The sequence below is a fragment of the Daktulosphaira vitifoliae genome, unplaced genomic scaffold (genome assembly GCF_025091365.1).
Source record: "Daktulosphaira vitifoliae isolate Bord-2020 unplaced genomic scaffold, ASM2509136v1 Scaffold_4, whole genome shotgun sequence".
NCBI classification, from domain to species: domain Eukaryota; kingdom Metazoa; phylum Arthropoda; class Insecta; order Hemiptera; family Phylloxeridae; genus Daktulosphaira; species Daktulosphaira vitifoliae.
The window spans coordinates 23,327,776-23,343,842 of NW_026099575.1; the positions used below are offsets into that span (position 1 = coordinate 23,327,776).

Sequence of the window (16,067 nt, forward strand, 5' to 3'; positions counted from 1 at the left end):
TTTTCAACGATATGTCAAATGATTACAATTCGTATTAAGTTGAAGATATTACCCTCAAAAATTGAAAAAAAATTCCTTTAATCTAATAAAAAGTACCTTAAACAGCTTTATCCATACAAACAATCAAAATGATTCATTTATAATATTTTTAATGTATTTATTGTCGAATTAGATTTTATATAATAAAAGTATTAAACAGCAAAAGTAAATAATTTTACTTTGTAATTTATTAATTTTTTAACTCTGTTAAATCTATACTGGACTCAACTATGCTATGTTTACACTGTGCTGGGTTTTTTTTAATAGTAAAAACAATTTGTACAAAAAAATTTTCAATAAGGTTTTTACATATTTTATTACATAGCATTATTGTTATTGAAAGAAGTCACCTATTGGTGGAAACATTAATTAGTCTTAATTAAAATTATATTTTAGTTATGATTTTGTTGTTATTGTTTTGTTATATGAAAAGATTCCAATTACATTTAAGTCTATGTGGTATGTTTTAGGTATTGAAGTTAATGTAATATTCTTTTAATTAAATGGTTTGTGTTTATGTTAAATTTTAAATGGAATCTAATACAGTTTAAGATAGTCTAATCATAGGCATAACTAGAGGGGGTACTGCAGCACATCCAATCAAAACTCGGTACCCAAGTCTTAATTCACATAACTTTACATTTAATTTAAAAAATTTTTTATGAACAGATTTTTTATACAATATATATGATGAACCACAAAATAATGTAAATATAATGGTTTATAAGTAAAATAATTTTTTTTATATTTGTTCACGTCGTCCTGGCAAGTAATAACTTGGGGGTGTTTTTTAAGCATAACTAAATTTTAGTATCCTCAGAGTTTTTGCTTGAGTTACATCCATAAGCAAGAATGAAAAAACAATAAGAGTTCGTGTAAATGAATTCCAGTGTACTCAAAGATTGTCTTGATTTTTGTCTCATAAAACAAGGGATACTGGTTGAAAGGCAAGCATTCTTTTAAAATAAGTTCCACATGCCAAAATTTCAGAACGCGGTATTGAATATTAATACAAAATTGAAATATCAGAGACGACATATAACATCACATTCTAACTACGGAATTTAGAATATTTAGAATATAAATATTAATATTTAGAAAAAATTTGTAATTTCAAATCCAAAATTTGAATTATCACACTTTGAAAAATTTTTCACATCACTTGTAACTATTATTATTGCATAAATTAATAATATGTTTATTATACTATTAATAATTAGTAAAAAAACAATTGTTTTTTGTAACTTTGACGTGAAAACACTTCTCGGCTGATAACAGAAGTACAGAAACAATCATGATAAATTATCATTCATCAATAGGTAGCGACGTGACTCATCTTTAGTAGTTATGAGTCATTGGAGTATGAAAAAAATGTTTATAAAAAAGAAAGACTGGTTGTTTTTTAAATTTTATTAGTTTTAAATAATAATATTTAGTTAATTTTTAATTATAAACAATTATGTGATATTAATTTTTTAAACAGTAATCCTGGCATTTACGTTAACATTTGCGAAAATAATTGTTTTTGAAAATCAAACAAATTAAGTACTGTTTTAAATATGATGCAATTTCACTCTAATGATTTAACTAATAATGGTTTTACTGTAAGTTTAAATAATATATGTTATACTATTTTGTGTAAAATAAGCCTCATACAATCAATAAACTTGTAAATAATTATTTATTTGCTTTAAATAAATTAATTGAAAAACTACTTAAAATCAGATAGTTTTTTTAAATGTTTTAAGAAAACCGATTTTGAACTATACTAAATAATTTAGTCTGTTTCATAAATTTTTAATAGTAAAATAATTCAGAATACTTATGAGTTAAATATTTTTTATATTATTTAGTTTTTAATTAATATTTTAAATAATATTAGCCACACGTAATAAATTCCTATTATAAGAACAATAGTTGCATATTTAAAATATCTCTAGTATTACTTTAAATATTAATTTTTTTATAGAATTGTATTGCTAGAGCTATGTATGATAATATTGCTGAAGCACCAGATGAATTAGCGTTCAAGAAGGATGACATACTTACTGTGTTAGAACAGAATACTGCTGGTTTGGAAGGATGGTGGTTATGTTCTTTAAGAGGACGCCAGGTATAATTAATTTAGATACTTGAAAGAAGANCGCCAGGTATAATTAATTTAGATACTTGAATTCATAAATTTAGAAATATTTTATTCATGTAACTGTAATTAAGTTCTTATTATTATTTATGATAAATATAATCTTTACATTTACTGAATGTTTAAGAAAGAAGAGGTAGAGGAAGGCCAAAAAAGGAGATGGAGAGATGTTATTGAATGTGATATGAGGACAGCTGATATGAGCGTAAAGGATGTGGGAGATTGTGTCAAGTAGAAGATTAGGATACGGGTGGCCGACTCCAAGTAGTTGGGGTTAAAGAGAGGAAGAAGAAGTAGAAGAAGATAATCTTTATATTTACATTTATTAAAAAAAAACGGTAGCACAGTGGGGTCACGGCACAGTATGGACATGGCATAGTTGGTACAAGTATAGATGATATCTAAAAGTTATTAAAATCACTATCATAAGAAACACTTTGATGCAAATCTGTAGATAGTGTTTAATTTTAAGAAATTGGTAGATTATTTCAAAAGCAACAATAACTCTTATTCCCTTAATTATATCCCGATTAGTTATTTGATTTATAATTATAATAATTAAATTTAGTATGAAATTGATATTCAATAATTTAATAAAATTAATTTTTACAGAGATATTATAAAAATATTTAAGTAGTTGTATATTTCTTTACTTTTAACGCGTATAAAAATTAAAAGGGCTTGATGCTATACTTTTCAATAAAAAATGTTTGTTACTTATAACAAGTTTTATACACTGGACTACAAGAAACTTTTATCAGAAACAAAATTATACTTCTTGCAATGTTTTCAAATATGCAATTAGACTTTTTCTATGACTTCTAAATTTCAATATTATTACTTATTATTATTAAAAAATAAATATTTACATATAAAAAAAAAAATTACGAACAAAAAAAATTCTTTTAAATTAATATTGATTTTTATTATTAATATGTTAAAAATAAGGAAAATGACATATTTCTTTAATCCTTTAAAGTTGATTTTTGTGAAGTTTATAGTAAAAAAAAAATTAATTTAACCATAACTTTTAGCTCAATTTGCAAATTTGAAATTAACATCTTTAAATAGAAAATATTATGAGAATTAAGAAAATTATATCGTTAAGATTAATATGCAGTCAGGAAGTTTTATAATTATTATTTATTAAAAAATCTCAATATTTTTTTGCATTTTTATTGTAATAGATAATTGTAATCATTTCATAGTAACTTTTGGTATTTAAAAAGATTCTACAATTGAAATATGAACTGAATTAATATTAATGATTTACTTTAAATAAAATAACTAATCAAAACAAAGTTGTTAAGAAGATCTAAAAATCCATTGTTAATTCAGGAGAAACTAAGAACATTTTTTAGCTTTGATGCGAAGCTGAGAAGGTATTGGTTTTACTATGATGTGTTTTTTTTTTTTTTTTTTTGTCTGTTACCACTTTAACTCAGCTCTCACTGAACCGATTTCTTTCAATGATACGTCAAAAGAACACAAATTGTATCTAGTCGAAGACATTACCCTCAAAAATTGAAAAAAATTACCTCGTTCCCTGTAAACGGGGGAAATCCCCCAAAAAATTACAAATTTAAAAATCGCTAATTTTCGAAATTTTTTCACTTTTTTTTCTTAAAACTTCCATAACTTTTTGAAAAATCAACAAATCAACATAATTTTTTTTTATACTAAAACCTTAAATATCTACCTTTCATTTGATATCATTTTTTTGAAAATCTATCACTTAACCTGCTCATTGGGGGGGATTTAAAATGGCAACTTTTTTACAAAAATTAATTTTTGAAAATGTTCCGGAAATACTGCGTCCTTCAAACATATATCAAATTAAAGCTTATTTCATGTACTATAAAATGAAAAAAAAAAATTTGTCCTGACGACCTATCTTCTATGCGCAAAAGGCTACCGTATTCAAAAATATGCTATTTTAACACATTTTTTTTTTATAAATTAAACACTATCTACAGATTTGCATCGAAACGTTTTTTATGATAGTGATTTTAATCACTGTCAGATATCATCTATACTGGACCCAACTATGCCACGACCCCATTGTGCCGCCACCCCACTGTGCTGTTGTTTTTTACTTAAAACTGCCATAACTTTTTTAAAAATTACCAAATCAATAAAAAAAATTTTTATAGATGCATGAAGTCTTTACCTATCATTTGGTATATATTTTTTATAAATCTGACCCTTTACCTGCCGCCCACAGGGGGGGATTTTAAATGACAACTTTTTCACAAAAATTAACTTTTTCAATTTAACTTTTGATAGTGTTTTGGAAACTCTGACACTTTTATATATATCTTAAATTAAAGCTAATGTAATATACTTTATCATGGAAAAAAAATTTTGGACTTTATTTTGTCTTCCCGGTGAAAATGCTATTTTTGTGTGAAAATTCTCGATTTTGTACTTTACATTTTTAACTTTATTATGCTATAACTTTTTGAAAAATGTATGGATCAATACAATTTTTTATGAGAAATAATATTTATATACCTCTTTCATTCGACATGCTTTATCTTAATCAGGATATAAATAAGGAAATAGCAGATCATGTAGCTTTTGGAATAATCCACCAATTTTTTAAAATTAAACACTAATGATTTGCATGGAAACGTTTTTTATGATAGTGTTTGAATCACTGTCTGATATCATTATACTTGACCCAACTATGCCACGTGACCACTGTGCCACGACCCCCCTGTACTGGGTTTTTTTAATTTGTAATAGTTGATAAAATAGATAACATTTATTTTTTTGTAATTTGAGTTAAAAATAAAATGTTTAGGGAATTTGTCCAGGAAATAGATTGAGATTAATTCCTGGAATGTATGAAGTAGATCAACTAATGCCAAATAGCAATCGTGAACAAAATCAATTGAACTATGAAAATAAGTCCCAAAGTTTTCATATAACTAAAGTAAGAAATTTAATATATAATTATTTTAAATTTTCAATGATTATAATAGTTAAATTTTTGTTCACAGAAAAAATTAGGAGATCTATTCATGTATGACATCCCGCATAAGTCAGTTGAATCTTGTGGATATAATATACCACCAATAAATCATAGTATATATAATTATTTATAATAAAAATATTCTAAATAATATATTATTTATAATTATTTTTATAATTTCTACAGGTCGATTAGCTAGTGAAAACATTGATTGGCCTAATAGTAATGGTTATAATAGTAGCTGTTGTAGTGATAACTATGATCCTATTCCAAGTCAACACCAGATAGTATCAAAAGAAAATTATGATGTGCCTAAATCTATAAATATTCAATTAACTCCTAGCAGTTCTATAAGTTCATTGTCAACAGGTGGAGTTTGTAGTAGTGTAAGTGAAGGGGAATCCAATCGATCTAGTGTTGTTCCTGAATATGATATACCCAAAAGTCGAAAAACTGAATTATTACCTTCAGATTTCCAACAACTATTAATAAATAATGAAGTAATACATTTTCTAAGATTATAATTTTTTGTTTTGATTAATTGACTATTTAATATTTTAGGATTACGATGTTCCTTCAAATAATTTTCAGTCAAAAGAGCTGTCACTTAATTTGAACTCTGCTTTAGACTATTTAGATAAATTAACTATTGATATTTGTTCAACCACTTCTAGGTTATTAGGATTTGCTAGTCCTAATTGGAGAACTCAAAAAAATTTAGAGATAAATATACCAGCTATAAAATTAACTTCAATAAATCTCAAAAATGGATTACATAAATTAGTTGAATTTTCTGAAGGTTGTCTTGGAAATTCTTTAAATGCTCCTGACAAAGGTATTTAAACTTTAACTCTACATCAATATTTTATTTTGTTTTAAATTGTATGAATTTCATATAAGTATAAAATATTACATAACTAAGGTGATTCACTTATCATGAAATACTTAATTAATCGAAAAATATAAATAATATTAATAATTTTGTTATTATATTCTTTTAGTTCAACGTTTTTCTAAATGTATGAATTATGAAAAAAAATTATATTCATCCCTTACTCATTAAAAGGATGTCAATTTTAATTTCTCAAATGAAAACACATAATTAACTAGCTTATTTGATAAATAATGATTTAATTAAGAAAATTACTGGTTCAATAACAACTTTTGAACCAGAATTTTGGAAGTTATTAACTTATTTGTATGTAGGTGAGAGGAAAAGTATGTTTTTTTTAAATGTGTAGTTAAAAAAATAACAGCACCCACTCTTCATATGCAGCTATTACTTTAAATGGTTAATAACTTTTGAAATACTGGTCCAAAAGTTGTTATTGAATCAGTCATTTTCTATTTTATAAGCTAGTTAAATAAGTATGTTGCAATTTAAAATAATAAAGTGGATACCTCTATAAGTTATAAGAGATGGTTTTAAAAAGTAATTAATGACTAGTAAATTAAGAAATATATGTAGTTATTATCGAGGTGGACATAATGCCAATGCACTCAGACATGTTGGTCCATTGTGTGCAAGAAATATATGTAACTAAATGAAAACAAAAATGTTTTTTTCAATTAATTTATTTTATGAGAATTCAATTGGTTTATGATTAACTAATCACACTGCATAATTGATATGTGTAATGATATAATTTATGAATACTTTTTGATTTAATTAATTGATTATATGTATTAAATATTGAATTATTTTTATTTATCCAGTTATTTATTTATTTATGTTTCAGGAATATCTGTAAAACTCCATCCTTTGATTATAAATTTAATAAAAATTTGCAAAATAATAAACTGTTCTATAAATTCATTAGATTATTTAGGATGGATTCCTAATGTTTTGAGTAGAGATTCACAAGTGGATAATAACTATTCTGAAGATGCCTTAGACAAATTAATTTCATGTGCTAAACTTTTAACTGATGATATCAGACAAATAACTTCATTTATAAAAGTACTAAATTAATAATTAGTTCAATTTTAGTTTAATTACAAACTTCATTTCAACACAATTTATCATATATAGGGCAATTCAACTTTACTTTTCAGAAAAGGGTTGATTTTTTCTCAAGAAAATGATAGGCATTATGAATGTATTAGAAATGAATTAATTACTGATAAAATTGAAACAAATGAGAAAAATGTTTCTATGTACTCTGTTGAAGACAAAGAAGTAAGTAATAATATGCATTCATTGTTCTTATTTTATTTATTGGTAAAATTAATTAGGGATAGTGTGGCCAAGTCGGTAACGTTTCAATTCTTGACACACACTACTTCAAGTTTGAAATTTGGTCACGGGCTGCTTTATTTGCTGAGCGAGAGATCGGTTGGTAATCCATAATTGGAGTCACTATTCCTTTCTCCAGCAACTAACCACCCATCCCAGGGTATCAATGATTAAGAAAATCTCTCCTTTGGGAGAAATCACTATAACTCTTAATGGGATTAAAAAGAAAAAAATATATATTAGTTTAAATACTAATAAATTTTCCAATTTATTATTTTCATTAAATTTAATTATTTTTTATTAATTTCTTATTATAAACAATTTTTTTTTTTTTTTTAGAAATATAAATTATATGCTCAACATATTATCAACCAAACAAATCTTTTAGCTCACTATATTAATATATTTCTTCAAACAGTTGAGCATAATCGCCCACCGCCAATTTTTGTAGAACAAGTCAAATTTGTTGTATTAATTGCTCATCAGTTAGTTATAGTTGGTGATACTATCTGTCAGGTTGTTCAACAGTCGATTCGTAAAAATCATATTATCCAGTGTTGTAATGCTTTATATGAATCTATATCAACAATTGTACAAAAGTCAAAAAAAGCAGCTCAGTTGTTTCCCAGTGTTAATGCTGTACAAGAAATGGTTGATTCTGTTGTAGAAATTTCCCATATTTCTAATGACTTAAAATCTACAATATTAAAATCGACTACTGCATAATATTTATTATTATTATTTGCTAAAATGAAATAATAATTATAAAAAAATCTTTAACCTTGAGTATAATTATAATAAAATGTTAATGATAGCTATAATTAACCAAACTTAAAAAAAAAAAACTTTACTATTACTATAATTTTTTTACTTGTGATTTTTTAATTTTCTAATTTATTAATTTTTTAGTCTTTTTTTTTGTGAGTTTATTGATGACTTAGCTAAAACTATTACTTATAATTTTATTATAATTCTAGAATTCAGTTAAGTTTTAATTTATATTTTTTATTTGATTTAAAAACTAATCGTATCAAATATTAAAGAAAATAAAAATGTTTAATATTTTTCATAATAGATATCTGGATTGTTTTAAGTGAAATAACCTGTTTTTTATTTCTATTTATTACTAGTCATTAGTTAATATTAGGTTAAAAATTACATAACATATGTTATTAAACTTAAAATATGTCAGCTAATATTGTAAGTCATTAATCGTAGCAAGTTATTTTGTGTTTATAAAAAAATAATTAACTTTTATTTAGTTTTACAGTTTAAATTGTATATGCTCAATAATTCTAGTAATAAATTTTATTATTTAATTTAATTTAATTAATTTTAGATACGATACTAGTTTTAAGAAAAAATACCAATTTATGTAAGTATTACCCTTTAAAATTTTGTTTAAAATGACTAAACTTAAAGAACTTTTAGAAAAAATTAATTATTTATTAAAAATATTGTCTAATAATATTTTGTTAACTGTGATCTAATTTTGTTCCTACACTATTATTTTTTTAACTATTTAATACTGATTTTTTTTCTTGTAAATTCTCTTTCTAAAATCTCATTAATTTATACAATTTAAAAGTTAAGCAATTTATTTAAAATTATAATTTAACTTAAACTAAGGACATATATATGCTAAAAGCTTTTAGCATGATACTAAAAATAGGCAAATGTACATTCTTACATTGATACATAAAAATCTTTACAATTATATCTAATCAATAATTTAATAATTGATAATCTTAACATGTTTTAAAATTTAAGATATAAATTTATTAAAAGTAATAACTTATTGTAACCATACTTTTTTTTAGTGATGTATGCAATTCATTTTAATCTATAATGCAATTCTAATAAATATGTAACTAGTCCATTGTCAAAATTTTCTTAGTTCATTTAATTTATGTTTACTGTATTTCTTATTTGCCAGAATTAAGTTAATTCCTATTATACTAATTAATAATTTGATAAATTTCATTGTAGTTACTGACATGTCATTTGTAAAAAAATAATTTTTAATAGTTGGAAATTTGTTTGTTATGACAGATTTTAATGTTATTGACCAATATTGTTTTGCAATGTGAATTATATTATCAAAATTATATTAAAAATACTTTACTAAGTATTAGCCATTTTTCTTTACTAAGTAGCTATTTATTAATATAGTAAGACTAAAAATTACTGTTTTAAATGGATTTTTTATCATTTTTCTAATGTGCTTTCTCTGTTAGTTAAACATAAAAGTTAAAACAGGTAAACAGAATAAATTCTAGGAAAATATAAATTAATAAATATATACTTGAAAGAAAGATACATTTGGCATATTAAGACTTCATTACAATTAAAGTCTGGGTTTATATGCACATCCCTCCCAACACTATAACACTAGTTAAATAAATCACATTACTATGTGATCAAATCAATTAATAAATTTTATAGGCTGATTAATGTGTTTAAAATAACTTAATATAATTTATAAATGGATATTAATCCGTTTTCTAATCATAATAGTATTGCAAAAACTCCGCTTAAATGTTTTGGTAACAATAATAAATTTAATAGCAAATTATCAAATGTTTATTTAAAAATAAAATACAAATATAATTCATCTCTTGTATATTATTTTGAAAACTAACTTTATTTAGCATCAATTTCAACTTTTTTCATAGCACTGCACAGGGTGTTACTGCTTGGAATATCATCATCAGCTGACAATAATGACAAAAGTGACAAATCTTTTTTCATAGCATAAGCGTCTTCGCCATCAGCATAATATTTTGGTTCAATTTCCGAAATAGTAAATTTTAAAGTATTTGTATATAAGTTTAATGCTGCTCGGTTACTTTTCCTTACATGCAATGAAACATATTTAGCTTGAAAACACTCAACCATAGCTCTTGCAGCCTGATCCATTAATTTTTGAGCAAGACCTAATCTTCTATGAGACCTTTTAACTGCTAAGGATGTTATATGACCATGAGGGTTATCCTCACAATCCTCCTCCATTTTAGCTAATACATAACCAACAATATTTCCTTTTTCATCTTCACCAACATAACTTAGCTGTGGCCATGATAAACCATGATAAAAATAATATTTCATCTGATAATTTTCAGGTAAGCATAATAAATTGCAATGCTGCATATTCATTAAATCTTCTGGTTTAGCACAACGTATATTCATTTTTACAGTATTTCAATTAATCTTCTGAGTCTTATTAGTTAAACTTTCAGATTCAGGAACTTGTCGAGAAAAGAGTTCACGAACTAACTTGAATTTTGAAAGATAAAGCTTCCAAACTAAACACCATCCTTCAAAATAAAAATACATTGTTAAAAATTTGAATTACTTAATTTTGGTGGATCTTAAAAATGGTCATTTATCTTACCTACTATGCAGGGAGAATGTTAACTATGCCTCACACAGTATCTTTAAAAATATTAATATAATTTATACTTTTTAGAAATTAATAGTATCCTATAATTTAGGATACTATTATATTATATAATTTTCAAAAAAAATGTAGTCCTATCCTTTCCCTTAAAATGTTATAATCTTTGGTTTTTTAAATGGAAATATATATGTTTAACTAGCTTAAAAATAAGGAATGATGTAACTAAGAAAATGAACCATCATAAAGAATATTTGAACCAGGAGTATTTTGGAAGTCATTAACACTTTACTGTAATGACTTGATATGAAATGGTATAGTCAATCAATTATCTTGTATATGGATATATTTTATAATAAAGAACTAGTCGCTTCACTAGAAGACATAAAACCTCTGGTTAACCAAATGTTAATAACAATTTCAACATTCACCCACTCACAACAAGCTATGCACATATCCTTATGTTTTGAATATTAAAAAGGTTCTTGGATAATGTCACACAAAAAATATTTTGTAAGTAGATAATGAAACAATGAACTATTTTATTTAAAAAAACTTGTGAATCAACTTTATAATCAAAACTATGCTTTTACAACTCTTATAAACAATCTGTTTATTGGCAAAAATAAAACCAAATACACTAAGAAGAGAAATAGCTGAATAGTATATCTAGAGTAATTAAGAATAACTAAAAATATCTACTGCTATAGATATTCTTAGATATGTTTACTTATCAGCATGGTATAAAATCATTGAGACCAAGGTAGACATTTAAAAATAAATAGAAACAAAAAATGTATAAAAATAATATTCTACAAACTGGCTCATTCATATTTGTTATGTAACTTACTTTTTATTTCTAATGAGTGATTAAAAATTTATTTGGTCAATGAATTAATTTAAAAAGTAATGTTCCCCTAATACCTACAGGGTCATAAATAGAGTTTTTTGACTAATAGCTATAGAAGCAATAACAATAAAATTGTTGAGGTCACTAAATTAATTTTGCTCCCAGACTACATTTTTTTATTAATATATTGAAAACTATCTAAATTTTTGGGAAGGCTAATTTTTAGTCTAGGAGCTAAATTCAGTCTCTCCCAGTTGTACATAGCTTCTCAAAACGGAGAAATAATTAATGATATGATAATTTTTCAACCCTTTAAAATTGAAAGAAAAAATATAATCCTTGCATCCCTTAAATGTCATTAATACATTACTTTTTTAATAACAATAAAACTTTAAATCCACAAAATATTAAACATTAACACAAGTACTTTATTGTTTTAATATTACTGAAAAACATGTGGTCTTAATTTTTCATAGAATGAACTTACCAATGAGTATAAAGAAAATTACAACAATAAATGATGTAGCAACCGAAGCTAAAATGAAAAACCACTCCATAACAACATATCTAAGAGAATACGAAGTAACAAAATACAAATGTAATAATCTATGTCATTATTCTTTTATTCTTAATCATTCTGTAACAATAGTTTACGACTAGCTGCAATTGCAATTCGTCCCGAGTTAGCCTCGCATCTAGCGGAATAAATATGATTAGAAGTGTATTTTTGTCGCTATCCAATAAAGACGTTAGGTGCATGTAATCTATACCCGCATTTTATTTCATAATTTTACTAAACACATTATGTTGTTATTATTGTCATTTATATATTCCACGTCGTTTCGTGTATGTTGAAGTAACAAAATTTTCGATAGATAATGATTTGTAATAAATGTTTGCTAATTATATAATACTTATTAAACCTTCAGCATATTACAATAATTGATCATAGAATTCATCGCCTTGAAACAAAAAGGTTTTCTAATGCAGCATTTTATATATTCAGGAAAACGATTTATGGTTCAGTGTTTCTTTTTTTTTTTTGTAACCTCATTAGAAATTTTTGATATTTTGATTGATAGAATGTAATGAAACTTGATTAAAGTATTTTATTATATCTAATGGTTGATTATTATTTGTTGGTTATAAGCTGAGTAAATGACAAATTACTGAGATATGACGTCGCGAGCATAAAAATTCTACATAAACTATAGTGAACTATACCATTACCATATTTCATTATACGTAGAACTTTTTCATTCTGATAAAATAAAATGTTTTATTGTTTAGAACCTTTTTAATTTGAGTAAATGTATGATTCGATTTCAGTGGTATCAACATTTAAAACTAAATATGTGTTAATAAATTAGAGTTAACATTAAAAAATGAATGATAGAATGAATATCAAGGCTTTATCACAGTATGTTTCCCTTATGTTTCTTTATCTATTTTCTCTATATAGACAGTTGAAAGCATTAATCTCTAATGTTTTTATAGTAAGTAGAGTGTTCAGTAAGTAAGGAAACGGATTTCAATTTTTCTCATTATTTACAAAAATTGATCTATTTTCTTACTTACTGAACACTATGTATATTGTCAAATTAAGTTTGATATGATAATAGATTTCAACTACAAAAAAAAATAATTTTACTTCGATATCTTTTAACTATTTGTGTGTGCTACTACCTGTCTAAAATATTCCAATTTTTTTGGTAACATGTTGTATAAATCATTTATAAAAAAATGATTTTGGGTTTCATCTGAATATAACAATGGATTTTTACAATTGTAATCAATTTTATAATAGGCTAAATGGAAAGATATTTTATAACTTTTTGATTGGTTTGTTTAGTTAATAACAATATATACCATTAAAATTAATAAAGTTCTGAATATTTCAATCAAAAGAATCTTTTTAAACACCAAGAGTTACATGGAAATGGTTTATTTTCATATTAATATAAAAAAATAGTGATTTTAACGAACTGTTGATCTTTTCTCATAAATTTAATATAAATAGTAATTATACAATATTCTGACTGCATAATTATCTTCAAAATACCGTAATCCCACTGTGCTACCGTTTTTTTTAATATCCTCTGTTTGAAATAATATCCACCATTTAAATCATTTTGCATTATCGTGTTCCCTCGGTAATATGGGTTATCAAGTTTTTTATATGGATAACATGTAGTCTTAGCTAAAAGCTTGATTACTGGCAAGGTTTGACGAGTGCCGCCTGCGACGGGTGTGACTGGAACGTTTATGTGATTATTCTGTCATTGTCCAAGATGCCTTGAAACAGCTATTTTTCCATACTTCATATTTTGCATTTGAACTTCAATTGGCATCTATAAATAAGATTGTATGACAACCCTATGAGGTTCTCTTGTATTTTTCATTATTAATAACGACAACTAAGTCAAAAAAAAATTTAACATTGTTTTATTTTACCTAAAATAGTGGCTAAAACAAAACTTTAAATCTAAAATAGCCATAAAATACGAACAGGTTCAAGTATGACCTCGAAACTTTATTACTAAGATTATTACTAAGGAACGTATCAAATTAATATAATATATAATTGGTTTGATTTTTTTTTTTGCATTTATTATAATCGGAATTTTATCCAGCTAGAATTGAGTTTTGGACCACTATGCAGCGGTAAGTTGTGTACTTCGAGAGTATATAATGTTTGTAATGACTTAATTAAAAACTTAATGATGCGTGATTATTTTTTAAATGTATTTATTAGGAAAAAGTTGTGTTAGTACCTTTTTACTTTCAGATGACGGATATGTAATTAGTAAAAGAGAACGTATTAACATAATGGTATATGCAACATAATGATCACCAAACAGCAGATTCATACAGAATATACATCTATGTCTTAATGGCGGTAATAATATAGCTTGTGAATGGTTATAACAAAGATAAAATAAAATAAATTTATATGAATTTAATTAGTATAAATAATAATTACTAACATCAAACAAGTCTAATTCACTGAACTCGGGCAATAAATTATCAAGATTACCGTAAACTGATTCGGTTTTTACTTTAGATCATTCATTTATATAAGCAACACAAGTGAATAATTAATGTTAACAATTGTTCTCGAGAATTGGAGACTTGGTGCACTCCTACTCTTACCCTAAAACCTTCTATTACTTCTCCCTAACTTTTTACCCTAGAACAAGTGCCATCATATATATATTTTAGCTTCGATGCGAAGCTGAGAAGATATTGGTTTTACTATGATATGTTTTTTTTTGTGTCTGTTACCACTTTTTCTCAGCTCTCACTGAACCAATTTCTTTCAACGATACGTCAAAAGATCACAAATCGTATCTAGTCGAAGACATTACCCTTCAAAATTGAAAAAATTTCCCTCGTTCCCCGTAAATGGAGGAAACCTCCAAAAAATTACAAATTTAAATCGCTAATTTTCGAAANGGGGAAACCTCCAAAAAAATTACAAATTTAAAAATCGCTAATTTTCGAAATTTTTTCAATTTTTTTTACTAAAAACTGTCATAACTTTTTCAAAAATGAACATATGAATATAATTTTTTTTTTTATAGATGCTTGATCTCTTTACCTATTAATTGGTATATTTTTTTTTTGTAAATTTGACCTTTTTTCTGNTATCATTTGGTATATTTTTTTTGTAAATCTTGACCTTTTTTCTGCCCACAGGGGGGGATTTAAAATGACAACTTTTCACAAAAAATTAACTTTTTCAACTTAACTTTTGAAAATGTTCCGGAAGGTCTGACACTTTTATATATATCTTAAATTAAAGCTAATGTAATATACTTTAATTTGAAAAAAAAAAATTTGACCTCTGGACTTGTCTTCGTGGTGAAAGTTGACATCAAAGTTAATAAAAAATTACGATTTTTGTAAAATAATTTTTTTTTATATTTTTAACTTAATAATGCTCTAACTTTTTCAAAAATGAACATATCAATATAATTTTTTTTTATATAGATGCTTGATGTCTTTACTTATCATTTGGTATATTTTTTTTGTAAATCTGACCCTTAACCTGCCCACAGGGGGGGATTTAAAATGACAACTTTTTCACAAAAAATTAACTTTTTCAACTTAACTTTTGAAAATGTTCCGGAAGGTCTGACACTTTTATATATATCTTAAATTAAAGCTAATGTAATATACTTTATCATGGAAAAAAAATTTTGGACTTTATTTTGTCTTCCCGGTGAAAATGGCTACCAAATGCTATTTTTGTGTGAAAATTCTCGATTTTGTACTTTACATTTTTAACTTTATTATGCTATAACTTTTTAAAAAATGTATGGATCAATACAATTTTTTCATGAGAAGTAGTATTTATATACATCTTTCATTGGATATACTTTTTTTTTAAATCAGACTATTTCCCTATATATGGGGGGGCTT

At 24.9% G+C, this 16,067-nt stretch overlaps 2 protein-coding genes across 3 annotated transcripts; one reads left to right on the plus strand and one right to left on the minus strand.

The window, feature by feature from the left end:
• Positions 1 to 1,350: 1,350 nt before the first annotated feature.
• LOC126905263 (breast cancer anti-estrogen resistance protein 1) lies at positions 1,351 to 8,284 on the plus strand. Its single transcript, XM_050684793.1, has 9 exons — positions 1,351 to 1,643; positions 2,009 to 2,152; positions 4,989 to 5,120; positions 5,188 to 5,272; positions 5,346 to 5,659; positions 5,721 to 5,994; positions 6,899 to 7,119; positions 7,192 to 7,338; positions 7,735 to 8,284. Exons 1-9 carry the CDS (start codon positions 1,599 to 1,601, stop codon positions 8,119 to 8,121), a joined length of 1,749 nt encoding a protein of 582 aa, XP_050540750.1. The 5' UTR covers positions 1,351 to 1,598; the 3' UTR covers positions 8,122 to 8,284.
• Positions 8,285 to 9,955: 1,671 nt separating this feature from the next.
• On the minus strand, positions 9,956 to 12,328 carry LOC126905268 (N-alpha-acetyltransferase 10). Of its 2 annotated transcripts, XM_050684801.1 has the most exons (3): positions 12,130 to 12,328; positions 10,790 to 10,830; positions 9,956 to 10,712 (listed from the first exon to the last, which is right to left on the minus strand). In XM_050684801.1, exon 3 carries the CDS (start codon positions 10,582 to 10,584, stop codon positions 10,039 to 10,041), a length of 546 nt encoding a protein of 181 aa, XP_050540758.1. In that variant the 5' UTR covers positions 10,585 to 10,712; positions 10,790 to 10,830; positions 12,130 to 12,328; the 3' UTR covers positions 9,956 to 10,038. The 2 variants fall into 2 exon arrangements, with proteins under 2 accessions (XP_050540758.1, XP_050540756.1); XM_050684799.1 differs by lacking the exon at positions 10,790 to 10,830.
• Between the last annotated feature and the right edge of the window lie 3,739 nt (positions 12,329 to 16,067).

What these genes read in the sequence shown, in the direction of transcription:
- LOC126905263 (XM_050684793.1), top strand. Translation starts at nt 1,599, where the DNA reads ATGATGCAATTTCACTCTAATGATTTAACTAATAATGGTTTTACT. An exon ending in GTTCTTTAAGAGGACGCCAG is followed by an intron (nt 2,153 to 4,988) that starts GTATAATTAATT and finishes TAAAATGTTTAG; the next exon opens with GGAATTTGTCCAGGAAATAG. An exon ending in ACTCTGTTGAAGACAAAGAA is followed by an intron (nt 7,339 to 7,734) that starts GTAAGTAATAAT and finishes TTTTTTTTTTAG; the next exon opens with AAATATAAATTATATGCTCA.
- LOC126905268 (XM_050684799.1), bottom strand. Translation starts at nt 10,584, where the DNA reads ATGAATATACGTTGTGCTAAACCAGAAGATTTAATGAATATGCAGCAT.